Raw genomic sequence first — 27,163 nt, 5'->3', positions numbered from 1 at the left:
CTGGGCAGACATGGGCGCAGGGACTAAATTTGGAGTGACTTGACCAGGTCATTCTCTTTAGTCCTGCAGTCAGTCCAATTGAACCGTCTTATGGTGAGCGGGCAGGCGATACGGACTGCTAGCAGTCGTACTGTACCATCTTCTGCCGAGCAGCCATGAGATGTGGATGGCATGCAGTCCTTCTGCACCGTCTGCTGCCAACCAAAGATGTAAAAGATAGATGGAGTGGATCAAAACAAGAAATAGACCAGATTTGTTTTGTACTCATTTGCTTCCCCCCCTCCCCTGTCTAGGGGACTCATTCTTCTAGATCACACTGCAGTCACTCACAGAGAAGGTGCAGCGAGGTAAATCTAGCCATGTATCAATCAGAGGCCAGACTAACCTCCTTGTTCCAATAAGAACAATAACTTAGGTGCACCATTTCTTATTGGAACCCTCCGTGAAGTCCTGCCTGAAATACTCCTTGATGTACAGGCGCCCCCTTTGTTGATTTTAGCTCCCTGAAGCCAACCCTGGAAGCCATGTCGTCAGTCGCCCCTCCCTCCATCAGAGCAACGGCAGACAAATCATTCCGTGCCTTTTTTCTGTGCGGACGCCATACCAAGGCAAGCATGGAGGCCGCTCAGCTCACTTTGGCAATTAGGAGCACATTAAACACCACACACATTATCCAGCACTGTATGCAGCACCAGAACCTGAGAGAGTGATACCGGGCGAGGAGGTGACGTCAGCGCGGTCACGTGAGTGATCAGGACATGGACACAGATTTCTCTGAAAGCATGGGCCCTGACAATGCATGCATCATGGTGCTAATGGGGCAGGTTCATGCTGTGGAACGCCGATTCTGGGCTCGGGAAACAAGCACAGACTGGCGGAACCGCATAGTATTGCAGGTCTGGGACGATTCCTAGTGGCTGCGAAACTTTCGCATGCGTAAGGGCACTTTCATGGAACTTTGTGACTTGCTTTCCCCTGCCCTGAAGCGCATGAATACCAAGATGAGAGCAGCGTTCACAGTTGAGAAGCGAGTGGCAATAGCCCTGTGGAAGCTTGCAACGCCAGACAGCTACAAGTCAGTTGGGAATCAATTTGGAGTGGGCAAATCTACTGTTGGGGCTGCTGTGATGCAAGTAGCCCACGCAATCAAAGATCTGCTGATATCAAGGGTAGTGACCCTGGGAAATGTGCAGGTCATAGTGGATGGCTTTGCTGCAATGGGATTCCCTAACTGTGGTGGGGCCATAGACGGAACCCATATCCCTATCTTGGCACCGGAGCACCAAGCCGGCGAGTACATAAACCGCAAGGGGTACTTTTCAATAGTGCTGCAAGCTCTGGTGGATCACAAGGGACGTTTTACCAGCATCAACGTGGGATGGCCGGGAAAGGTACATGACGCTCGCATCTTCAGGAACTCTGGTCTGTTTCAAAAGCTGCAGGAAGGGACTTTATTCCCAGACCAGAAAATAACTGTTGGGGACGTTGAAATGCCTATATGTATCCTTGGGGACCCAGCCTACCCCTTAATGCCCTGGCTCATGAAGCCGTACACAGGCAGCCTGGACAGTAGTCAGGAGCTGTTCAACTAAAGGCTGAGCAAGTGCAGAATGGTGGTAGAATGTGCATTTGGACGTTTAAAGGCGCGCTGGCGCAGTTTACTGACTCGCTTAGACCTCAGCGAAACCAGTATTCCCACTGTTATTACTGCTTGCTGTGTGCTCTGCAATCTCTGTGAGAGTAAGGGGGAGACGTTTATGGTGGGGTGGGAGGTTGAGGCAAATTGCCTGGCTGCTGGTTACGCGCAGCCAGACACCAGGGCGGTTAGAAGAGCACAGGAGGGCGCGGTACGCATCAGAGAAGCTTTGAAAACCAGTTTCATGACTGGCCAGGCTATGGTGTGAAAGTTCTCTTTGTTTCTCCTTGATGAACCCCCCTGCCCCTTGGTTCACTCTACTTCCCTGCAAGCTAACCACCCTCCTCTCTTCCCTTTAATCATTGCTTGCAGAGGCAATAAAGTCATTATTGCTTCACATTCATGCATTCTTTATTCATTCATCACTCAAATAGGGGGATGACTACCAAGGTAGCCCAGGAGGGGTGGTGGAGGAGGGAAGGAAAATGCCACAGAGCACTTTAAAAGTTTACAACTTTAAAATTTATTGAATGCCAGCCTTCTTTTTTTTGGGCAATCCTCTGTGGTGGAGTGGCTGGTTGGCCGGTGGCCCCCCCACCACGTTCTTGGGCATCTGGGTGTGGAGGCTATGGAACCTGGGGAGGAGGGCGGTTGGTTACACAGGGGCTGTAGTGGCAGTCTGTGCTCCAGCTGCCTTTGCTGCAGCTCAGCCATACACTGGAGCATATTGGTTTGATCCTCCAGCAGCCTCAGCATTGAATCCTGCCTCCTCTCATCATGCTGCCGCCACATTTGAGCTTCAGCCCTCTCTTCAGCCCACCACTTACTCTCTTCAGCCCGCCACCTCTCCTCCCGGTTATTTTGTGCTTTCCTGCACTCTGACATTATTTGCCTCCACGCATTCGTCTGTGCTCTGTCAGTGTGGGAGGTCAGCATGAGCTCAGAGAACATTTCATCACGAGTGCGTTTTTTTTTTCTTTCTAATCTTCACTAGCCTCTGGGAAGGAGAAGATCCTGTGACCCTGGCAACAGATGCAGCTGGTGGAGAAAAAAAAGGGACAAAAGTATTTAAAAAGATACATTTTATAAAACAGTGGATACAGTCTTTCAGGGTAAACCTTGCTGTTAACATTACATACATAGCACGTGCTTTCTTTACAAGGTCACATTTTGCCTCCCCCAACTGCGTGGCTACCCCCTCAACCCTCCCCCCTCCCCGTGGCTAACAGCGGGGAACATTTCTGTTCAGCCGCAGGCAAACAGCTCAGCAGGAACGGGCTCCTCTGAATGTCCCCTGAAGAAAAGCACCCTATTTCAACCAGGAGACCGTGAATGATATCTCACTCTCCTGAGGATAACACAGAGAGATAAAGAACGGATGTTGTTTGAACGCCAGCAAACATACAGTGCAATCTTTCTTGTACAATGATTCCCGAGTACGTGTTACTGGCCTGGAGTGGTAAAGTGTCCTACCATGAAGGATGCAATAAGGCTGCCCTCCCCAGAAACCTTTTGGAAAGGCTGTGGGAGTACATCCAGGAGAGCCACGAATGCCAGGGCAAATTAATCCTTTCACATGCTTGCCTTTAAACCATGTATAGTATTTTAAAAGGTACACTCACTGGAGGTCCCTTCTCCGCCTGCTGCGTCCAGGAGGCAGCTTTGGGTGGGTTCGGGGGGTACTGGCTCCAGGTCCAGGGTGAGAAACAGTTCCTGGCTATCGGGAAAACCGGTTTCTCCGCTTGCTTGCTGTGAGCTATCTACAACCTCATCATCCTCATCTTTTTCATCCCCAAAACCTGCTTCCGTGTTGCCTCCATCTCCATTGAAGGAGTCAAACAACACGGCTGGGGTAGAGGTGGCTGAACCCCTAAAATGGCGTGCAGTTCATCATAGAAGCGGCATGTTTGGGGCTCTGACCCGGAGCGGCCGTTCGCCCCTCTGGTTTTCTGGTAGGCTTGCCTCAGCTCTTTAAGTTTCACGTGGCACTGCTTCGGATCCCTGTTATGGCCTCTGTCCTTCATGCCCTGGGAGATTTTGACAAAGGTTTTGGCATTTCGAAAACTGGAATGGAGTTCTGATAGCACGGATTCCTCTCCCCATACAGCAATCAGATCCCGTACCTCCCGTTCAGTCCATGCTGGAGCTCTTTTGCGATTCTGGGACTCCATCATGGTCACCTCTGCTGATGAGCTCTGCATGGTCACCTGCAGCTTGCCACGCTGGCCAAACAGGAAATGAGATTCAAAAGTTCGTAGTTCTTTTCTTGTCTACCTGGCCAGTGCATCTGAGTTGAGAGTGCTGTCCATAGCGGTCACAATAGAGCACTCTGGGATAGCTCCCGGAGGCCAATACCGTTGAATTGTGTCCACTGTACCCCAAATTCGACCCGGCAAGGCCGATTTAAGGGCTAATCCACTTGTCAGGGGTGGAGTACGGAAATCGATTTTAAGACCCCTTTAAGTCGAACTAAAGGGCTTCATCGTGTGGACGGGTGCAGGTTTACATCGATTTAACTCTGCTAAATTCAACCTAAAGTCCTAGTGTAGACCAGGGCTGAGTAACTATTGTGTACACAGGGCCAGATTCTGCTCTCATTTACTCTGGTTTAAACCTGGAGTAACTTGAGTAAAGTCAGTGGAGTTACTCTGGGTTTACATCAGTTTTAATGAGAGCAAAATCTGTCCTATAATCTTTAGTTCTTGCAGTTGCTCTAAATAGGTGTGTTCAACCTTTACCCTTTTTTGGGGAATAGCAACTGTTATGTGACTTGCATGGCATTTTAGATTAATAAATCATCCTTTCTTACCTTTCAGTTTTTCTCTAGTTAGTTACCTACAAGAGAATTTACAAGAGCAAACATGAGTAAAAAGGAAAGACCGTGATGATGATTAACTAGAAAGTCTGCAATAATTGTAAGCCGTAGCTTGCACACTGCTTCCGTCTACAGAGATTAATGCCTTTCACAGAGTTATAGTTTCACTGCTTTGTTTCAGAACACAACAGTGTAAAGAATGCATTTATTTTATAATTTTAAAATAGCTAGGGATACCTTGTGTATTGTCTCTCTGGCTTTAAACGTAGGGTGACAGAAAATAAATAAATGTCTTTGATGAATAGCTCAAAACGAAAACATTTTTTCCTAAAGCCCTTTGCCCCTTAACCATCTGTCACACAAGTTAACTTCGTAAGTGTCCACAGAAAAAAATAATGTATTTGAATCCTAATGATTGTGTATGATTGTTTATGATTGTTTTAGGGTTTAGAGTTTCTGGTTGTTCCCAAGCTGGCACTAAAAAGGCAAACTTAAGGGTTTTTTGTTTTGTTTTGTTTTGTTTTTTGGTAATATTAACTGTACATGCAGCCTTTTGAATACTTTTTGGAGGAGAGTTATAAAGTGGAACCTTAACTTGGAATTTCCAGGTTTGTTAATTTTATGTTTTTTGAGAAAATGACAGAATTTTCTCAAGGGTTTTTGGGCTGAAGAAAGTGATATATTTGTTCAACTGTAACTCATTTTTTGAATAGGAATGTCCTGAGGTGTTTTTTAAACCTGTGACAGCAGTCTGTGAAGACCGTACAAGCTGCTTGGAGAGATTGGCAGATCTTGAAATCCATGCAGGGGTAGATCCTATTCTGTCCCAGATAGTCTCTTGCCTCCAGATGTTGTTTCACCCCTCTCATTATTACCATACCAGACCCTTTTGTCTCCCATGAGACTTTAGTCATAAAGCTCCAGTCAGGCCATTTGCAATTTACAAAGCATGACTCCAACTGAGGCATGCATCTAATGCATGTTTTGTAATGTGTACGTATATTGTTAATGGATATTCATCTCTGTGGGTTGTTTGTGATAGCTATTATTTAAATGAAGTTACATGAAACTCCAAAGCTACGTGTTAAATACAATGATGGAAGAGTAATTGGAAATGTGTAGGTAAATCTGTTTCAGAGAGACACTGAGCCACAAGAGTGCTAGGAAAATCTGTTTCTTTTTTTAAAAAAAGACATCATTTAAAAAACCTGACATATCTGAAACTCAGGATGTGATTTGCCCCACACTTTACAAAAATTTCTAACCAGTGATGAGATATGATGTGAAATTTCATGTCAATTTGATTTGGTTTTGTTAAAGGTGGGCCTGTACTCAGACATTACCTTTAACCTTAATTATGATGGCATTAGTGCCCCTCCACAATACATCACATAATTAATATTTGTTAAGGTTTCTTGGTCAATTAAAATGAATAATTGAAGAGAAGTCTAAACATGAAAAATATCCCAAGGGCTTGGTGCACATGAGAACCTTGTGATAAATTCAGAGCATTGCCACATAGCAGTAAACTAAATACTAGGTTGACAGTTTTGGAGTCAATAGCAAATAAGCATATTAGGATTTTATGTTACTAGAGCAAAAATAGGAACTGTCAGGATTCCCATTTGTGAGAAATCTTGATACATCTGGTATAGAGCTTCAGAAATACAGACAGAACCTATTTGCTTTGCTCTTTCCATTGCATTATCAACAAAGTGTAAAGTGGAGCCTTTAAAAATGTATAGAGTGGGCCCAGCAAAGCAGCTGAGTCAGCATCACCTGATGATCAATGCCATCCAAAGTAGCTAATGTGATCATTATGGAAAACTGTCATATCGATCACTAAAAGATCAGTCAGGCTGTCCACATGGCAAGCAAACTGGATGGCAACTACAGCGGGGGCAAAATTCACAGAAAACAAGCTACAAGAAGTCTTAGTGTGTACCACTGCTTTTTTTTCACAACGCACAGAAAGCCCGAGCAGATAAACTGTCCAAACACAGAGCTTCTTCCCATCCTCAGCATGCCCCTACGTGGGGTGGTGCAGTGGTATAGAGCCTGCACTGCTCCAGCATGCCCCTACGTGGGGTGGTGCAGTGGCATAGAGCCTGCATTACTCTATACCTGCTGTAGTTGCTCCCTCTTCAGGGCAGTGTTGCCCCACATTGTGATGGATAGGCCAGAATTTGGCCCCAGATTCATAATGGGAAGCTGACTTCAACCTTAACTATGGAGTGGCTACTGCCATTCTACAGTACTGCTTGGTATTTTGTGCCAGATTTTGAGATACCTTGGAATAGTGAAAAGAAAAGGAGGACTTGTGGCACCTTAGAGACTAACCAATTTATTTGAGCATAAGCTTTCGTGAGCTACAGCTCACTTCATCAGTATGCATCCGATGAAGTGAGTTGTAGCTCACGAAAGCTTATGCTCAGATAAATTGGTTAGTCTCTAAGGTGCCACAAGTACTCCTTTTCTTTTTGTGAATACAGACTAACACGGCTGTTACTCTGAAACTTGGAATAGTGGTGAAGGGTATTATATAAAACCAAATTAAATTGGAATTCACACTAATATTTGGTCTGGAAAACAAATGGTTAATTTAAGCCTTTTATTTATTTCATTAAAAATACAAAAAACCAAACACCATCTCCAAGAAATAGAAACAATGCAGCATGTGAGACATTTGCATTATCATAACAGTCATTATTACCAACATCAGAATAAATACAAGACATGAGGGCTTGTCACAGAAAATTATTTAGCATTCCATCTGGTGTATTGCAGACATTTTCCTATTTTAAACACTAAACAGTACAGATGAGAAAGAATCTCCCTTTCAGTGCAATTTGAGGTGTAGTCCAAGGACTTAAGAAATTCATAAACTCAAATTTATCAAATTCAATATTCAGACACACAGGGGACTATCCAGAGTTTAAAAGTTCACGTTTTGTTTGTAGTGGTTTATTGTCTTAGTGATATTATTCAGATAATTTTTTTCATTTTTAAGCATATCTCTGCTCTATTATCAGTCATGTCTACCGTAGTGTTACAGTCTAGACTTGCATAGCAACACTTTGCTAAGGGTGTGGCTGCTGTGAGTTGATATGCCCGCAGGTATGTGCACTGCTTACCTATTGTTGCAGGAAAAAGCTTTCTTATCAGTATAACATAGTTCAGACTTCAGAGCCAGAAGGTAAACCATTGTAGGAGGAAAATTACAAAAAAGAATTCTGCAAGATAGAGATGGACCTGTACTGGCACACCAGATCCAAACCCCCTTAACCTTTGGGAAAGCTCAGATCCATATCTGAACATCATAGCCCAGCCCAATTTGATTCCAAACATTATTCTCCTTAATTTTGGCCCTGCTGTGGAATTTGTATGGTTGGTGCGCTTCCCCTCCCCCTCCTGGAGATCAGGGGGCTGCAAATGCACTATGTGGATTTCATGGTGCTTTCTGTGCATTTCGGAGACAGCTGGTTGTACAAAGATTATCAGGAAAAGGTTTTAGTAAGAACATGGATTTGCCCTACTGGGATTAGAGCCGTGTTCTATCAAGTAGAGTATCCTGCCTCCAGCAGTGATCAATACCTGTTGCTTTAGAAGAAGATAGACTTCCCTGAGCCCTTTCTGTCCCCACTAAATTTATACATACACCCACATGTGTACACAGTTACACCCAGCCATTGTGCAACACTGCAAATGAGGTGAAAAATCTTACCTGACCCCTGCTGACAACTCCCTAAAGCATGAGATTTGGTTGCACTTATATTAGTTTATGTAGCTATTATTTAGTTAGTTACTAATGTTGAGTAAAAAGAAAAGGAGTACTTGTGGCACCTTAGAGACTAACAAATTTATTTGAGAGCTCATTCTTAATCTTTCCCTGTTTGCTGTAGAGGATGTTGATTAGGTTCTGCAGTTTCTTTGAGAGCATGTGGCTCAAGCTGTCAGCATAGTCTGTGTGGTATGTAGATTGTAATGGATTTTTTACCTTCAGTCCTTTCGGTATGATGTCCATCTGTTTGCATTTGGAAAGGAAGATGATGTCTGTCTGTATCTGTACGAGTTTTTTCATGAAGTTGATAGATTTCCACTCCATACGGCTAAATTCAGTGCCTTCCATAATGACAGGTTTCAGAGTAGCAGCCGTGTTAGTCTGTATCCGCAAAAAGAAAAGGAGGACTTGTGGCACCTTAGAGACTAATAAATTTATTTGAGCATCAGCTTTCGTGAGCAACAGCTCACTTCATCGAAAGCTGATGCTCAAATAAATTGGTTAGTCTCTAAAGTGTGACAAGTCCTCCTTTTCTTTGTGCAGACACAGACTAACAGGGCTGCCAGTCTGAAACCTAATGTTGAGTAGTCCCTTTCAAATCTAGTGTTAGTGCCACAAGCACATATGGTGTTCTGAAGACTGCGGGTGGGACTTTCAGAGGCACCTAAGTGATTAAGGGCTGGTCTACACTGGCACTTTAAAGGGCTGCAACTTTCTCGCTCAGGGGTGTGAAAAAACACCCCCCTGAGCACAGCAAGTGTCAGCGCTATAAAGCACCCGTGTAGACAGTACACTCGCGCTGGTAGCTACGATTCTCATGGAGGCGCTTTAGCGTTGCCAGTGTAGACTAGCCCTTACTTAGAATATTTTACAGGCATGACTATGTCAGCAAGGGTGTGTGTGTGTTTTTTCTTACAGGTATGACTGCCTAGTAAAAGCCCTAGTATAGACACAGCTCTACTGGTATGAGGCACTTTACCAGGGTTAGCTCTATTTTGCTTTGCCGAACCCAGATAGTCACATAGGTATGAACGTTTTTATATTTATATATATATATGAACGCTGTTTTGTCTGTGCCTGAATACTTAAAAAGCAGCAAAACTTTGAAGTGTAGTCAAGGGCTTAGGTGCATGAGTGCTTTTAACTATCAATGGGATTTTGGTCCTATATGGCTTTTGGAAGTCCTATGTTGAGTTTCTCCTGGGAGGTGCTGAATCCTCTCACGCTTCTTGATATCGATGACTGTACAACACCATCCAGATCAGACCCTTTGTGCATTTGTTCACAGGTACCTCTCATAGGACTGCTTGAATTTGCACATAACTAGGAGTAGGAGTAGGGCTGCGGCAGTCAGTGGGGTCGACTGTGGTTCTCCTACAGAAATTGTCTTTACAAGTAGTGTCTGACTAAAAGCTGGTGAAACTGCAGTGACAAACAAAGACAACATTTTGAAATAGTAACTGAGGGATTGGAGTGGGCGGGGAAGGGAGAATTGACTCAGATGGAAAGGAATTTGGAAATGTGAGAAATAGGGGGAAAATGCTTGTGTGAAGATTATCAGCATTTTTTAAAAAAAAACAGGCAAACAAGAGTCTGTAGTGAGCACATGAAACTGGAACTGAGCTCTGTGGATTTATATTATTGAAAGGTGAGGGCTGGGGAGAAGAATGCTTCTGAAGAAAAACTGAAGCACAGTGTCTAATGTAATTGAAGATCATTTGAGTTTTGATAATTCTCATGCTGCTGCTGCTGCTGTTCATTTATATTACAGAAGTGTTAAAAGGCTCCATTCAGGGTCAGGCCCATAGAAGAACAAAAGACATCTTCATTTACATTAACACCCCCACCCCCACCCCACGCACACCCTGTATTCTCCGAGTGCCTACCATGGAAAATCATTAGTCTCACAGTAGTACCCACCATACATATAACTGAGCAGGCAGAAAAACACACTCAAGAGATATCAAAATGTTTAGCACCTGCAATTAAAGCTAAATTAAATAGAAAGGAATTGCTATTTAAACAGCATTTTTGCAAAGGCATTTGTCCCTAGCACAGTCCATATTTTTAAATGCAGCCTTTGTGCTAAATACTGAATGAGTGCTGCTTGTACATCAGCGTTACTTTTTTAAGTGAACAGTCTTGAAGATAAATGAAGAAAAGTGTTCTCCTTTTCAAGTGATAGTAATCTGAGACTTTTCCGTTACATGAGGCTCTTAACAAAAGATTGTAATTCCACCAGCTTTGTTTAGGAAGGTTCCATTGTCTCTAGAGTATGCCTAGATGTTAAAAAAGTCCAGGAGGAGAGTCATGCTTTCAGCTTTTCACTTAAGGGCTTGGAATGTATACATTCCATTGAGTGCTTTGGATTGTAAAAGCTGGCTGAATGTTTCAAGATCCTTTTAGCCCTTCCCCTGCACCCCCACCGCCTTACCCTTGGTACAGCCTTCCTTGCCTCTACAATGCTTTATGCTAATCAAGTGACATCACCACTAAGTACACAGCGAGTGGCTACTGATTATATTACAAACCAGCAGAAAGATCTGACTGAGGTGTGTGGTGCTGCTCCTGGAAGCTTTGGGAAGGAGGGCTGTGGATGGCTCTGTGCTTCTTTTACTTTGGGTTGAATCTGAAACTTACTTTTATTTTATAGTTTAATTGCATTAGGGTTAGGTTTGTAACTGAAACCATCTTGGAGCACTGAGGGTTCCATGTAGTAGAGAGAAAAATAAACCATGGGGGTTTAAGTTTGAATGTGCTACTGGCAACTTACCATCAAGCTACACTACTGGATTTTGAACCGAAGCTGTTATTTACTTAAAGTGCAGCCAGAGCATTTTCACTGGTGAGGGGGGCCAACCTTCTGAGGAAGCTGGGATTTGCTTGGATGTATGGTGGATTAACCTGTGGGGTTTTTATGCTGCAGTTCGACATATCACTGAGTTGTAAATGGAATTACAAAAACCAACCGGTATGCCAGGGCCATTGTCCTCAGGTTATGCAGCTCAGGTGCCATATAACTATAATCAGTTAGAAGGAAGATTCAAGCAGTTACAAGGTAAGCCGGTGCCTATGCCTTTTTCTTAAGTGTTGCTATGATATGATGCCTGTAAACATATTAGCATGAGCTGGTTCTGATGCTACTGTAACACGCAGAGGCCAAGAGTGCTGCTGTGATAAAAAGCTTTGCATTCTTTTAAAAAATACTGTAAATCCTCTGTTCCTCTGGGAATGCCTTGGTCTTACACAGTATGGGGGACACCTTCAGCTTTATAGGTGACAAGAGGACTACATCAGATCCAGTCATTTAGAACAATAGGAAAGTGGGGGAACAGTGTGGGAGTGGTCTTTTTGTTTGAAACTTCTCAGCAAATTACACTTGTGAATATGGTATTTAATCATGGAATCTTAATTTAGTTAGCAGTGCAGGAGCTACTTCTGATTCCTTACAGCACTTCCTTGTAAAATGTAACCTGGCGTTTTCAAATCAAGAATGATCGCTTTTCTTCCAGACATATTAGTTTGCTTAAATGGCGAATCTTCAGAATCTGTAGTACAAGGAAACGGTCACATATTTTAACAATCCCATTCTCTCTGCAATTTATTTAGTTCAATTTAATTTTAAAAAAAAACTAGATAAGTTCATGGAGGATAGGTCCATCAATGGCTATTAGCCAGAATGGGCAGGGATGGTGTCCCTAGCCTCTGTTTGTCAGAAGCTGGGACTGGGCGATGGGATGGGTCACTTGATGATTACCTGTTCTGTTCACTCCCTCTGGGGCACCTGACATTGTGTCTGAAGACAGGATACTAAGCTAGATGGACCTTTGGTCTGACCCAGTATTGCAGTTCTTATGTCCTTTTGGAGGGAGAGGAGTGGTATTTTTTATTGTCTGTTATTTTAATTTCTGCTTTGTGTGAGAATGGGAAAGTGACATTTGTTTCTAGAAATATTCTTGTGTCCTACAGAAAGTAATGCAGGGTCTGATCTGTGGTGAAATCCAGAGCATCATCAGGGTAAAGAAATAGAAACAGGCCCAGCATCTCTTTTTTTAATATGGCAGTACAAGTTCTGATGTTCCTCTGAGTCTGGCATGTCTTAGGGATCAAGGAAACTCAGATATTGTCGTTTGAAAATCAAAAAGAAATCATAATCGAAACCAAAATTCTCTTCACTTTGCAAATCCATGTGACTCAGTAAATATTCCCAGAGCAATCCAAGTGCAATGAAGTTTAACCCCACTGTACATGTTTCTTATTTTACTCTCATCTGTACCACAAGTGTGGTCCTGTGGTTCCTGTCAGAGAGGGAGGAAGAACCGAGGTGAGCACAAAGAATGTTTTTATTTGTTGGCTTAAAGAGAAAAAAAAGTTCATTCATAGTAGTTTTATTTTGTAAGTTAGCTCACAGTAATGATTGCACACTGGATCCGAAGAGATAAAATGACAACATTTTAAACGTTGGTAAACTAGACATTCCTTAGGCACAGCACGAAAAAATCAAGGCTCCAAATTTACAAGAGCGCATATGTTAAAATCTTTAGCTTACACATCTGTCAGATCATATACTGCAATAGTTACTTTAAAAAAGAGCCAGCTGAATTTGTGGCAGAGAGAAAAATATACAAACTCATGTCTCTTGCTTTGCTGGTAAGTTAAATGTCCTAACAAAATAGGTTTTGTCATTTTAAGTTACAGCACTTCAGGAATTCAAGTCAGTTTACATCCCCTTGAAATAGGCAAGCAGACAGCTTGTGGTGTAAGCACAGAAAGTGTGTTTTTCCCTTAAAAGAGTATTTCTGTGCTGACTTCAGAAATCAAGTCACTGTAACAGTCTCTTTACTGCAGTTTCCTCTGAAGAATGGACAGTTAAAAACCAGGGAGTTTTTCACAAGGTATAGGGTGGGAGGGGCTTTGTAGCAGACTGCCCATAACAAAAGGCTGTTTATTCGCAGTGCAGAGGTGGGAGTCTTGCTTGAAAAAACAGTGCTGACAGTGATCTTGTTCAGGGTGGAACTTAACTACAGGAAATGTCTTAAACCATGCACTAAATAGTCCATGAAGTGCCAAACAATAACACCAAATACTGAGTGTTGCAAAGGGGGGGTGGGGAGCAGTTTAGTACTGCTGACCCTGGCGATCTTACCTCAGACTTGAAGGCTCTTCATTTGGAACACGTTTAAAAGTCTTAATTTTGCAGTTGGTATAAAATTCGAAAGTGACTGTTGTCCTCTAAGCTGGCTATAATATACTCAGTTCAAAATATTGTGGGTTCTGTGCACTGGAAGTTGCTTAGTGTGGCAATGCTCATGCTTCTGGGCTAATCCAGGACCAGCAATGATGAGCTGAAGAAGTACAATATTTTTAAATTACACTTTCATGGCATTTGTTCTTTCCCATCACAAAGGGTGAATCAGCAAAAAAAACCCGATGACCTTGGTTGCACCCTGCACGTCTTGCAGGCTCTGTGGAACAGCACCACTGTTTTGTTTTATTTCGGGTTTTATTCTGGGTTTCCCACATTTATACCTGTTCTCTAAGTTGTGACTCGCTGCCCTGGTGACAGAAGCGACACTACTTTAGAGATCTCATAATAAATACAGAACGGAATAACATTCATTGACCTCTCTACCACCCTGAACCTGCCCCCCTATTTTTCATAACCCTAAAAGTTTTTGGTTTTGGCCCTGGCAAGGCTCTGTTCAAATTTAGTGCATTCTAGGCTTCCCCTGTAAGAAACTCTCGAGTAGATTAAACAGAAGAGTATCTAGGCCCAGCACAAAGCTGCATATACATTTAGAGATGAGGATGGCTCTTTCTTTGACCTTGCCTCACAAAAAGGAGGCAAGTGTGGCTGGAGCTGGAAGTGTCACATCACAGGAGAAGAGAAAAGGAGCCAGGAGGCAGCTTGAACCTACACAGCATCCTAAGAACCCAAATTACACCTGCATTCCTCTGTAATCCACCTCTTTCAAATGCAAAAAAGTGGCTCTGATGAGTAGTAAGAGATGCAGCTGATAAACTTGGTGATGAGGCTGAAGAGATTTAAAACATGCCCCCCCACATGTCTCATTAGTCTTTTGAAATCTTATATTCTTTGGGGTAGTATTTTTAGATATAGAAAGCAGTGGTATTCAGTCTGTGTGGCAACACCCACCCTCCAAATGTTTCTCAGCTCTGACTTTCACACACTAGTCACCACACCCCTGCAAGCCATTTCCACCAGTAGGCAAAATCAAGCAGGAGCTAGTGGGGCATGCCACAGTGAACTGAGAGCAACTAACCCTATCCCTTGTTTATGAAAGGATGCCAAACCAGAAGAGAAACTGTATTAAACTGGTGCTAAAGGTACAGATGGCATTACACATCAAAAGAAGGTGCATAATGTATGCAGTGTAGTTACAGCCAGGTCCGTCCCAGGATATTAGAGACATACGGTTGGTGAGCTAATATCTTTTATTGTACAACTTCTGTTGGTCAGAGAGACAAGCTTTCGAGCCACACAGAGCTCTTCTTCAACTCTCGGTACTGGTGCATAAGGATGGCTAGGTAATCTGCTGTAGATTTAGAGTTACTTAGTCATCATGGTCGTTGTGTGGGTGAGAATCTTAATGCAGGTTAAGAAGCTGAGGGGATTCTTGTGCAAGTTCTGTTCACTTTAATAAACCTCACATGAGTTAATTTTTTTATGGTCAGGTCACGCAGTCCTTACTTATCACTTAAGGGATAGCATTATCGGCTGCCATAGTCATAAATCTACATATAGGTGGTCCATTCTTTATGGCCATTTGTACAGTAAATAAAGGCCTTCTTTTAGGGATAGAGCAGCTGGCCGCGAATGAAGACAGTCCTCAGAAAGTGGCCCACAGAAAACCTGTTTCCTGTTAACCTGCCCAAGGAACTGCTGGAGAGAGCTCATCCAATTTAGTTGAGAAATTAAATGAAAAGAAAACACAAAATGTTAATGTGACACTGAGAGGTATTTTGAAGTAGATTCTTGCATCTCTATTAAGATCCACAATGAACACCTAGTAATTTCAGTGCTGTGGGAAGGCAATCCTTGATGAGAGAGGAGGCAGCCATCATCACCACAGTGCAGTGGTTTTCAAACTTTTTTTCTGGTGACCCAGTTGATGCCTACGACCCAACGGAGCTGGGGATGAGGGTTTTGGGCTGTGGGAGGGGCTCGGGGTTGGGGCAGAGGGTTGGAGTGCAGGGGTGAGGGCTGCGGGGTGGGGCTGGGAATGAGGGGTTCAGGGTGTGGCAGGGGGTTGGGGCTCTGGGCTGGGGTGCAGGCTCTGAGATGGGACCAGGGATGAGGGCTTTGGGTTGCGGAGGAGCTCAGGGCTGGGGTAGGGGGTTGGGGTGCGGGATTGGGGTGTGGGCTCAGGCAGCTCCCGGTCAGCAGCTCAGTGGGGGTGCAAAGGCAGGCTTCCTGCCTGTCCTGGCACTGCTGACTGAGCTGCACCTCAGAAGCGGCCAGCAGCAGGTCCAGTTCCTAGGCAGAGGCGCGCGGCACTCACCTGCAGGCACCGGTCCCCCCGTCAGCTCCCATTGGCCGATGCTTGGGGCGGGGACAGCGCGTGGAGCCCTGTGGCCTCTCCATCTAGGAGCCGGACCTGCTGCTGGCCGCTTCCAGGGCGCAGCGAGATGTCGGAACAGGTAGGGACTAGCCTGCCTTAGCCAGGCAGCATCGCTGATGGGACTTTTAATGACCCAGTCAGTGGGGCTGACCAGAGCTGCCGCGACCCAGTGCCTTACATTCCATGACCCAGTACTGGATCACAACCCACAGTTTGAAAACCACTGCCACACTGCTTCCTTAAATTCATTCCCATGTAATCAACAGAACTGAGTAGCATTTATTAAAGTTTCTGGAATTTATAGCACTGTGCCTTTATCAATTTCTGCAGTGTAATTACGGGGTTCATTCCAAGCTGTAAGATTGTACCATAGGTGTGAAATTGCCTACAATCATTATAGTTTTAGAATTTCTGGAGAGGAAGTCAGCTTGATTTGTACTGAGGATGAATCCCCAGAAGAAAGCTTGCCCTTGAAAGGAGCTGTATGAAGTCCCAAGCTTGGTGGTAGATGTTATTTTTGTTTTTAACAACTTAGGTTTGTGCATTTTTAATGAGAGCCAAATTCTCTCTGTTGCACTCTCCATCAGATTATTATGGAGGTTTCCTTTATGGTTGTTAATTACTGTATTTTCTCAAGTTCTTTAAAAAATATCTTGCTTTTAGAGATTTAAGGCCTGATCTAACACTCACTGATGTAAATAAAAAGATACCCCTCCCCCCATCGACTTCCTCAGACTTTAAGATCAGTCCTTAACTCTGCTTGGTAGCTAGATGTAGTGACTTGACTCTCTAAAGTTTTCCTTTAATGAAATGTTGAGACTGCTAGGAGATGTGTGTGATAAGACCCCTTCTTATTAAAAGCTGTCTGATAGGTTTCAAAATGTAATTTGTAAGAGAGAAATCAGCATCAAGCAGATGTGTTTCTAATGAAGTATCAAAGGGATTGGTTCTTGGCCCTCTGCTAGTTAACATTATCATGAACAAAAGAAAACATAATATCACTGATAAAGTTTGCTTATGACACAATGGGAGAGTGGTAAATACTGAGGACAGGTCACTGTACTGAGGAATCTGGATCATTCTGCAAGCTGGGTGCAAGCAAACAATATGAATTTTAGTTTCACTAGATGTAAAGGTATACACCTAGGAAAAAGAATGTGGCCCACATTTACAGGGTGGGAAACTCTATTCTAGAAAGCAGTGACTCTGAAAAAGATTTGGGAATCACAGTGGGTAATCAGCTGAACATGAGCTGCCAGTGTGATGCTGCGGCCAAAAGGGCTAATGCAATCCTTGGATGCATAAACGGAGGTCTTGAGTTGGCACACTGAGGTTATTGGTGTAACCGCTGCTGAAATGTAGTGTCCATTTCTGGTGCCCACAATTCAAGAAGGATGTTGATAAACTGGAGAGGCTTCAGAGAATGAGTAAAGGATTAGAAAACTTGCCTAATAGTGTTAGACTCAGGGAGTTCAATCTATTTACCTTAAGAAAGAGAAGGTTAAAGGGTGACTTGATTCCACTGTGTAAGTAAAAATATGCTCTCAGAATTATTTGGCAGGGGGGAGGCTATTGCCTGTGTTACACAGGAGGTCAGACTAGATGATCGCAATGGTTCCTTCTGGCATTGGAGTCAATGAATCTATTCTCACATGTGGGCACCCATCATCTGGGACACAGCACAACACATTCACTAGCCCTGTGGTGGGCCTGCAGCGTGCTGGCCGCTGCTTCCCGCAGCTCCCATTGGCCTGGAACTGCAAACTGCGGACACTGGGCACTACCTGCGGACAGTCAATGTAAACAAACTGTCTCGCAGCCCGCCAGCGGATTACCCTGACGGGTCGCAGGTTGCCCACCACTGCACTAGCCCATCATGAAGTGGATTGCTGTTCAAAATAGCAATGTGGAACACAATAGTTTTCATTTTGGGCTGAGCTTTTCAGTAGATTTCCTATAGTGAAGATGATCGAGAATCGTTCATGGAGAAATATAGTGAACTTTAGTCCAAGACTAAATCTATAACTTTTTGTAAAAAATTGATTTCACTGAGGAAAAAGTCAAAGTGAGAAAATACACTTTATGTGAGCAGGGGTACAAGCAAACATGGTAGGGTCAGTTTAGTCCTCTTTACTAAACATTTCACTGGAAAAGCAAACTTGACTACATTGCACTATAAAAGTGAACTATGATCATTTGACTGTGATGTGTTCCGTGCAACAACCCTTATCCTGACAGCAGTATCCTTCAACATAATAACTACTTTTGATGTGAATCTTACACCTGCAGGAAGCCAGAGTAGCTAGGTTTGGTGTGGGGGGTTCACAGTTGGTAGGAAGGAAGACAGAAATATTGTTTCTAATTTTAAAAAATTGAAGGCACTCAGATAATATAATGATGGGGCCATTATACAGATAAATAGATTTAATTCCATTGAGGCCATGGTGCAGCAGCAAAGCTTCTCCAAGGTCTGTACGCTTTCTCTCCTGGCCCCTCTATATGAGAGCAGTTGGCCGATGGATCAGCGTACTTGTTGATACGCTGGCGTCATCTCCAAATCGCTCTCCATGTCCACACCAGGAAGCCTCATGGAGCTGAGCAAACTGCTCCATGTTTAGGGAAGCCTTGTGTGAGATTTTAAAATTCTGCCTAACCCCTGGGCAGTGCAATGACAGCATTCTGCTACAACCAGGACCCTCTGAAGATGTGGGAGAAACCCTAAGGGGCTAGGTTTCAGAGTAGCAGCTGTCTGTCTGTATTCGCAAAAATAAAAGGAGTACTTGTGGCACCTTAGAGACGAACCAATTTATTTGAGTAAAAGCTTTCATGAGCTACAGCTCACTTCATCGGCTAGCTAACCCTGCACTATGTCTGCACTGTAATAAAAGATACATGGCTGGCCCAGGTCAGCTGACTCAGTCTTGTGGGGCTCAGGCTGTGGGGCTATAAAATTGAAGTGTAGATGTTCAGGCATGGGCTGGAGCCCGGGTTCTGAGACCCCGCAGGTCCCTGAGCCTGGACTCCAGCCCAAGCATGAACATCTGTACTGCAGTTATATAGTCCCACAACCCAAGCCCAAGACGGCTGACCCGGGGCAGCCGTGGCTGTGTTGTGGGTCTTTTATTGCAGTATGGACATACCTTAGACAAATATAATTGAGAGAATTCTCTCTTCTGCTGCATGTATTCAGTTTTAAATCATTATACAGTAATTCAGTAGCAATGGTCTGCATAGCTAGAGCCAGTGATTACTAATGTACCCCTACTGTATGTAGACTAACCTAGCTACCAGCCATTATTGTCATGCTAATTGTTATTAGAGGTGAGGCAAAAGGGTGGGAGGGTGTATTTAATTTCAAATAAAATGTCACTCAATTTTAATGTAGTTATTTAGGCCCAGTTTAACTTGCTCTATGGGCAAAATTCTGCCCATATCTCCATCCTCTGCAACCCGCTGATGTCTATGTGAGAGGGCAATTTGGTCCTTGGTCTTCAGTGGACATGCTAACACAAGTTGTACAGCTAGATGGATGGAAATGGTTTGCAGATTCCTAAATGCTTATTTAATCTGCTCTAATTATGTGGTTTCAGTGTTTATTTCTATGAGAATCTTGATTCTATTCCTCCCATTAAAAAATAATTCTGCGAACATGTGAACACTAAACTTGTTCTGGTGTGGTTGTTTCAGAAGACTCAGAAGCTGGTAATAGAATACTGTTGAAAGTCTCCTATGTTTAGAAATTCATTGGAAATATTTATGTATGTGCAATCGTTGAAAGAAGAGGCTTTAAAAAACAAACCTGTTACTTAGCTGAGTGTCTAATTTGGGGATTTAATGCAAAGGAAATGATGTGCTATGAGCTGTAATTAGAGCATCCAAGTTCTTCATTAAAGCTGACTTCCCAGCAAAACACCTGCTGGGATTTGTGCTGGATTCTTGTCCGTTCTTAAAATTAGCTGGCGAAATTTAAACCATTCGTGCATTCTCGTGCCTCCTTTTATCAGTTTTGTACCAAGGTGTGATGTAAAACTGATGCAGAGAAGCTTACAATGATGCAAAGTGGCTCATAATTGCCTTACAAGTTATTGGCTGTTTCCAGAAATGAAAGCCTTCAGTTGCAGTTACATTATAGAAGTTGTAGAGTAGCTCATAGACAAGGCTCTGTTTACTTGCTTTCTTAAAGTAAAGGATCTGGATTCTGAGGCACTCCATTGCTGCAGGCTGGAACTAATGTGGCAGCTTCATGTAAATTAAGAAGTGGAAGTTTTTAATGAATTCAATATGAAAGTGAACACTATCAATGCAGTATTCCTTATAGTATTTAATTTTATATTAAACTGAATTAACCCTGACCACACATTTTTAATTTTCAGTGTACCACAGGGGTTTTTAGAGGATATGTGTATCTCCATTAGAGAAGTCATCAAGAGAAGGCTGGAGGCTTTGGGAGCTGGGTGGAGAATAATTGTGGTTTTAGGCACCTGAGAAGATGTGTGAAGCAGTAAGACTGTAATATATACACTAGGGCTGTCGATTAAACGCAGTTAACTCACGTGATTAACTAAAAAAATTAATCGGGATAAAAAAATTAATCATGATTAATTGCAGTTTTAATTGCACTGTTAAATAATGATTACCAATTGAAATTTATTAAATATTTTGGATGTTTTTCTACATTTTCATATATATTGTATTCTGTGTTGTAATTGAAATCAAAGTATATATTTTTATTACAAATATTTGCACTGTAAAAATGTTTAAAAAATAGTATTTTTCAATTCACCTCATACAAGTTCTGTAGTGTAATCTCTTTGTTGTGAAAGTGCAATTTACAAATGTAGATTTTTGTTGTTATTACATGACTGCACTCAAAAAGAAAACAATGTAAAATTTCAGAGCCTACAAGTCCACTCAGTCCTACTTCTTGTTCAGGCAATCACTAAGACAAGCAAGTTTGTTTACATTTAAGGGAGATAATGCTGCCCTCTTCTTATTTATAAAGTCACCAGAAAGTGAGAACGGGCATTTGCATGGCACTTTTGTGCCAGATAGGCTAAACATTCGTATGCCCCTTCATGGTACGGCCACCATTTCAGAGGACATGCTTCCATGCTGATGACGCTCATTAAAAAAATTAATGCATTAATTAAATTTCTGACTGAACTCCTTGGAGCAGATCTATATGTCCCTTGCTCTGTTTTACCTGCATTCTGCCATATATTTCCTGTTATAGCTGTCTCAGACGATGACCCAGCACACGTTGTTCATTTTAAGCACACTTTCACTAGAGATTTGACAAAACACAAAGAAGGTACCAAAGTGAGATTTCTAAAGATAGCCTTCCAAAATCTGAGAGGGATGAGGTATGGAGCTTGCTTTCAGAAGTCTTAAAAGAGCAACACTCCGATGTGGAAACTACAGAACCCAAACCACCAAAAAAGAAAATCAACCTTCTGCTGATGGCATCTGACTCAGATAATGAAAATGAATATGCATCGGTCCGCACGGCTTTGGATTGTTATCAAGCAGAACCTGTCATCAGCATGGACTCATGTCTACTGGAATGGTGGTTGAAGCATGAAGGGACATGTGAATCTTTAGCGCATCTGGCACATAAATATTTTGCGATGCCAGCTACAACACTGCCATGAGAACGCCTCTTCTTACTTTCAGGTGACATTGTCAACAAGAAGTGGGTAGCATTGTCTCCTGCAAATGTAAACAAACTTTTACTTGTCTGAATGATTGGCTGAACAAGAAGTAGAACTGAGTGGACTTGCAGGCTCTAAAATTTCACATTGTTTTATTTCTGAATGCAGGTTTTTTTGGTACATAATTCTACATTTGTAAGTTCAACTTTCAAGATAAAGAGCTTGCATTACAGTACTTGTATTAGGTGAATTGAAAAATACTATTTCTTTACAAGTATTTGCACTGTAAATACACAAATAAAAAATAAAGTGAGAACTGTACACTTGGTATTCTGTGTTGTAATTGAAATCAATATATTTGAAAATGTAGAAAACATCCAAAATATTTAAATAAATGGTATTTTGTTATTGTTTAACAGTGCAATTAATCACGATTAATTTTTTAAATCGTGGGATTAATCACAATTTTTTTAATCGCTTGACAGCCCTAATATACATATAAGTGGGATATTTCTGCTCAAATGTTTGACTGTAGAGTAGTTTAAAATGCTGATATTATATTGTCTTTAAATTCCAGAGTCAACACAATGTTGAAGTAACTGGGAGAATTCACAACACTTGGAGCTGTCATTTCAGGCTTTTGGCAGATCGTTCTCTTCAGTTTGTATTTAGTTAATGTTTGGAATATTTGCTTTTAACTGTCAGGGCTAGAAACCTAATATTTTATAAAAACAATAGCTCAGGTTGTGGAGCATTATGTTGCTGAAAGGCCATTCTGGGTCAGATTTGGTGGTCCTGCAGTTGTGGAGTAAATGGGTCTCTGAAAACCAGAACTGTTGCATATATAACCATCTGCCAGTCTTTGAGCAGGGTGGGTTTGAGCCAGTGGCATTGAACGGAATTTCCATTGATTTAGATGGGTTAGGGCAAGGCCCTCCTGTTCCATAGGTTAAAAGAGAAACGAAAATGTGTACAGCGTCTTTAGCTGGGATCAATCTGCACAGCTCAATGGAATGCTATTGATTGACAGCAGCTGAGGGTCTGGCCCTTCATGTAGGAGACGGATAATTTAAATTAACTAAATTTGATGGAGAATCCAAAAGTCAGCTAGCCGCTTTAAACTAAATAGTACTAAATAGTACTAAATATCTGTATTTAGGAAGGTGGTTAATGTTCCAAACAGGTTTTTATCTCAGGGCTGTATCCTGTTTCCACTCAAGACAATTTGTACTTTTGCCATTGACTTCAGTGGAAGCAGGAGTGAACTCTAAGTAAACCACATAGAGGTGATGCTATTGGGGGAGAGAGGCAAAACCGTAATGCGTTTTCTCTTCTGATTTCTTTCTGAAATCTATTTTATGCTCTTTCTTCTTTTTCCTCCAGCCCTTACTTGACCATTAAACTTGTACCCTAAACAATGAAAATCTATCTAAAGTAAGGATCCAGAGAGTGTTGAGGGGAGAAGAAATTACAGATTTGCAGCATGATTCACGGGAGCCATGTTTCCTGTACTGAACTGCTTTTCTCTTATATTTTAGTACAGAACATAGTATTATGTTTAATAAGATGTACCACAGATGTTCAGAAACTGAATTTAGCAAGTGAGGATGCAGTATCTTTTCCTGCTGCTGGTCCAAGCCAAGGCAGTGCATGATTGTTCAATAATTAGCCCTCTGAACTGTTTTGTTCCTTTTTAAGTTGAATTGAAAAGTACTAAATATCTGTTATTCAACTGTGCATGGTATTGACACATTTTCCCATATGAAAATGAACGGACCCTGTGTACTGAATAAGCAGCTTTAAGGAAGTTATTCAACAAAACAGTAGGATCAGCTTCTCTAAGGTTAGAAGCGGTTGTAAGGGAGATGTTCAAGGGAAGAAAAGAACTGAAGAGGGTGGCTCAGAATCTGCTTTGTACTTCAAGCAAGGTGGAGCAGAAATGTTGTTTGGGATTTAACCTAAGGGGCTGCCAGGTAACAATCCATTCCAGAGCATCTGTTGTTCCAGCTAACTGCCTTGTTGACTCTAAAGCAGGGGTGGGCAAACTTTTTGGGCCGAGGGCCACATCTGGATGGGGAAATTGTATGCAGGGCCGGGGCAGGGGGTTGGGGTGCGGGAGGGAGTGCGAAGTGTGGGAGGGGGTGCAGTGTGCAGAAACGGGCTCAGGGCAAGGAATTGGGGCAAAAGGGGTGTGTGGGGTGCAGGAGGGGGCTCAGGGAAGGGGGGGTGCGGGGAGCAGGAGGGGGCTCAGGGCAGGAAGTTGGGGTGCACTGGGGTGTGGGGTGCAGCAGGGCTCAGGGCAGGGAGTTGGGGTGCAGGAGGGGTGCGAGGTGCAGGCAGGGAGTTGGGGGGTGGGGTGCAGGAGGGGTTCGGGCTCCAGCCCAGTGCCACTTACCTAAAGCTGCTCCGGGGTGGCAGCGCCGTGCACCGGGGCCAGGGTAGGCTCCCTGCATACCTGCCCTGGCCCCGCGCTGCTCCGGGAAGCAGCCGGAACCACGGCCCTGCACGGCCCCTGCGGGGGGGGCCCACAGGGCTCCACGTGCTGCCCTTGCTACGCCTCCAGGTACCTCCCCTAAAGCTCCCATTGGCTGCTGTTCCCCTTTCCCAGCCAATGGGAGCTTGTGGGGGTGGTGCCGCCTGGAGGCAAGGGCAACGCACAAAGCCCTCTGCGCCCCCCCTCCCGTCCCCGGGGCCCCAGGGACGTAGTGCTGGCCGTATCTGAGAGTGGCACAGGGCCTGTGCCACCATGGGGGGCAATCCCGCGGGCCAGATCCAAAGCCCTGAGGGGCCGGATCCAGCCCACGGGCCATAGTTTGCCCGCCCCTGCTCTAAAGTGACAAGGTTATTAAATGGGTCTGAGGTGAAAGCTCTGAAGTTGGTTAGTCCTTTTCAAGGTGAGGGTTAAAGGCCATTAATGGACCGAATTAGAAACCTGTGGGTTACTCTGCTTTACGACTAATCCCGTATTGTTAACAAGTTCTAAATTCATTACAGCAAGAAAGAAACCATGAAATAGCATGTAAAAACACAGAGAGCCCTCTGTCTCCTGTCCACTTGTATGAGAGTGCAGGTATTTGGGGAATCTTATATTTTCTCCAATTTGACTGTATTGTTAACAATACATGTGAGATCATATAGTGAATGTAGTTAGCATCAGTGCTGTATTATTTCCCCTTCATGCATCCTTGCATCCCCCAAACCCATACTAAGTGTCATTAAAAATGACATTCCAGGACTATGTTCAGGGCTGCTGAAGACTTGCATACCAGAACTCTTCTGTTTCTCTCTGCTGAGATGGATACAAGATGGATAATGATCACTCATGCTTGTGACTTTTGATGTAGAATCTAAGGTCAGGATGGCAGTGAGAATTCTCATTAACACAAAGGACCTTGTACAGTTGCTGCTGGAACTAGGGTATCCCGAGCTGAGAGCTTCCTTTGTAGAAGAAAACCACTGTAGCCAAACTAATATTAACCAGTCTCCATAGATATGCTGAATGCCCCACTGTGTTCCTCTTCGAAAAAAACAAAACTAAAAGGCCCTTCAGTTTAAGGGGAACAGTACAGTTAAACAGGCACACAGTAATCGTTGCACAGTCTACTCTAGAGGCTGCATTAATGATTTTTAAAAGGTCTTGTGAAAGTTGCCTTTTAATCCTAAAATGATGTGACTGGAAATCCGGATAATTCAGTGTTCCCTGACATTTGTTTTATTCATAGAAAATATGAGGAGGAAATCCTCATAGAACCCAGACATAGCAGATAATACAAGGCTAACTTACATTTCACAGACTTTATTATGTAATTGTTATTTGGCTGAATAAAATATGTTTTTACTAAAGAATGGTGCAGGATAGTGTAGTAGGCTGTAAGTGTGTGTGTGTGTGTCCGTCCAAACATGATCAGTCAGTTATCTGTTCTGCATATGCCCTTTAGCTGGAAACACAAAAAATACAATGCTATGGTATTCCGCAAGGATTGTTTCAGAGGAACAGCCGTGTTAGTCTGTATTCGCAAAAAGAAAAGGAGTACTTGTGGCACCTTAGAGACTAACCAATTTATTTGAGCATGAGCTTTCGTGAGCTACAGCTCACTTCATCAGATGCATACCGTGGAAACTGCAGCAGACTTTATATACACACAGAGAATATGAAACAATACCTCCTCCCACCCCACTGTCCTCCTGGTAATAGCTTATCTAAAGTGATCAACAGGTGGGCCATTTCCAGCACAAATCCAGGTTTTCTCACCCTCCACCCCCCCACACAAATTCACTCTCCTGCTGGTGCTAGCCCATCCAAAGTGACAACTCTTTACATAATCAAGTCGGGCTATTTCCTGCATAGATCCAGGTTTTCTCACATCCCCCCCACCCCCATACACACACAAACTCACTCTCCTGCTGGTAATAGCTCATCTAAACTGACCACTCTCCAAGTTTAAATCTAAGTTAAACCAGAACATCTGGGGGGGGGGGGTAGGAAAAAACAAGAGGAAACAGGCTACCTTGCATAATGACTTAGCCACTCCCAGTCTCTATTTAAGCCTAAATTAATAGTATCCAATTTGCAAATGAATTCCAATTCAGCAGTTTCTCGCTGGAGTCTGGATTTGAAGTTTTTTTGTTTTAAGATAGCGACCTTCATGTCTGTGATTGCGTGACCAGAGAGATTGAAGTGTTCTCCGACTGGTTTATGAATGTTATAATTCTTGACATCTGATTTGTGTCCATTTATTCTTTTACGTAGAGACTGTCCAGTTTGACCAATGTACATGGCAGAGGGGCACTGCTGGCACATGATGGCATATATCACATTGGTGGATGTGCAGGTGAACGAGCCTCTGATAGTGTGGCTGATGTTATTAGGCCCTGTGATGGTGTCCCTGAATAGATATGTGGGCACAATTGGCAACGGGCTTTGTTGCAAGGATAAGTTCCTGGGTTAGTGGTTCTGTTGTGTGGTATGTGGTTGTTGGTGAGTATTTGCTTCAGGTTGCGGGGCTGTCTGTAGGCAAGGACTGGCCTGTCTCCCAAGACTTGTGAGTGTGTTGGGTCATCCTTTAGGATAGGTTGTAGATCCTTAATAATGCGTTGGAGGGGTTTTAGTTGGGGGCTGAAGGTGATGGCTAGTGGCGTTCTGTTATTTTCTTTGTTAGGCCTGTCCTGTAGTAGGTAACTTCTGGGAACTCTTCTGGCTCTATCAATCTGTTTCTTTACTTCTGCAGGTGGGTAATGTAGTTGTAAGAAAGCTTGACAGAGATCTTGTAGGTGTTTGTCTCTGTCTGAGGGGTTGGAGCAAATGCGGTTGTATCGCAGAGCTTGGCTGTAGACGATGGATCGTGTGGTGTGGTCAGGGTGAAAGCTGGAGGCATGCAGGTAGGAATAGCGGTCAGTAGGTTTCCGGTATAGGGTGGTGTTTATGTGGAAATGGCCCACCTGTTGATCACTTTAGATAAGCTATTACCAGCAGGACAGTGGGGTAGGAGGAGGTATTGTTTCATATTCTCTGTGTGTATATAAAGTCTGCTGCAGTTTCCACGGTATGCATCTGATGAAGTGAGCTGTAGCTCACGAAAGCTCATGCTCAAATAAAGGTTAGTCTCTAAGGTGCCACAAGTACTCCTTTTCTTTTCGCAAGGATTGTGTTAATCATTCTCTAACCAGAAAGATCCCAAACACCTTCCTCAGAAAGGT

At 43.3% G+C, this 27,163-nt stretch overlaps 1 protein-coding gene across 3 annotated transcripts in view; it reads left to right on the top strand.

Annotated features, from left to right (window-relative positions):
• SPTBN1 (spectrin beta, non-erythrocytic 1) overlaps positions 1-27,163 on the top strand; it is a 220,065-nt gene that overhangs the window by 91,074 nt on the left and 101,828 nt on the right. The window contains exon 1 of one of the 3 annotated variants that reach the window (XM_048842864.2): positions 10,814-11,290. The exons of the other annotated variants lie outside the window; for them this stretch is intronic. Coding sequence (XP_048698821.1) covers positions 11,182-11,290 — 109 coding nt within the window. The 5' untranslated portion in view covers positions 10,814-11,181. Of the gene's footprint in view, positions 1-10,813; positions 11,291-27,163 lie in introns of those variants that run through there. 3 annotated transcript variants of the gene reach the window in all.

Source organism: Caretta caretta, chromosome 3, assembly GCF_965140235.1.
Source record: "Caretta caretta isolate rCarCar2 chromosome 3, rCarCar1.hap1, whole genome shotgun sequence".
NCBI lineage: Eukaryota > Metazoa > Chordata > Testudines > Cheloniidae > Caretta > Caretta caretta.
Note: the sequence above shows the minus strand (reverse complement) of the source record. Positions and strands in the feature narration are given on the sequence as shown.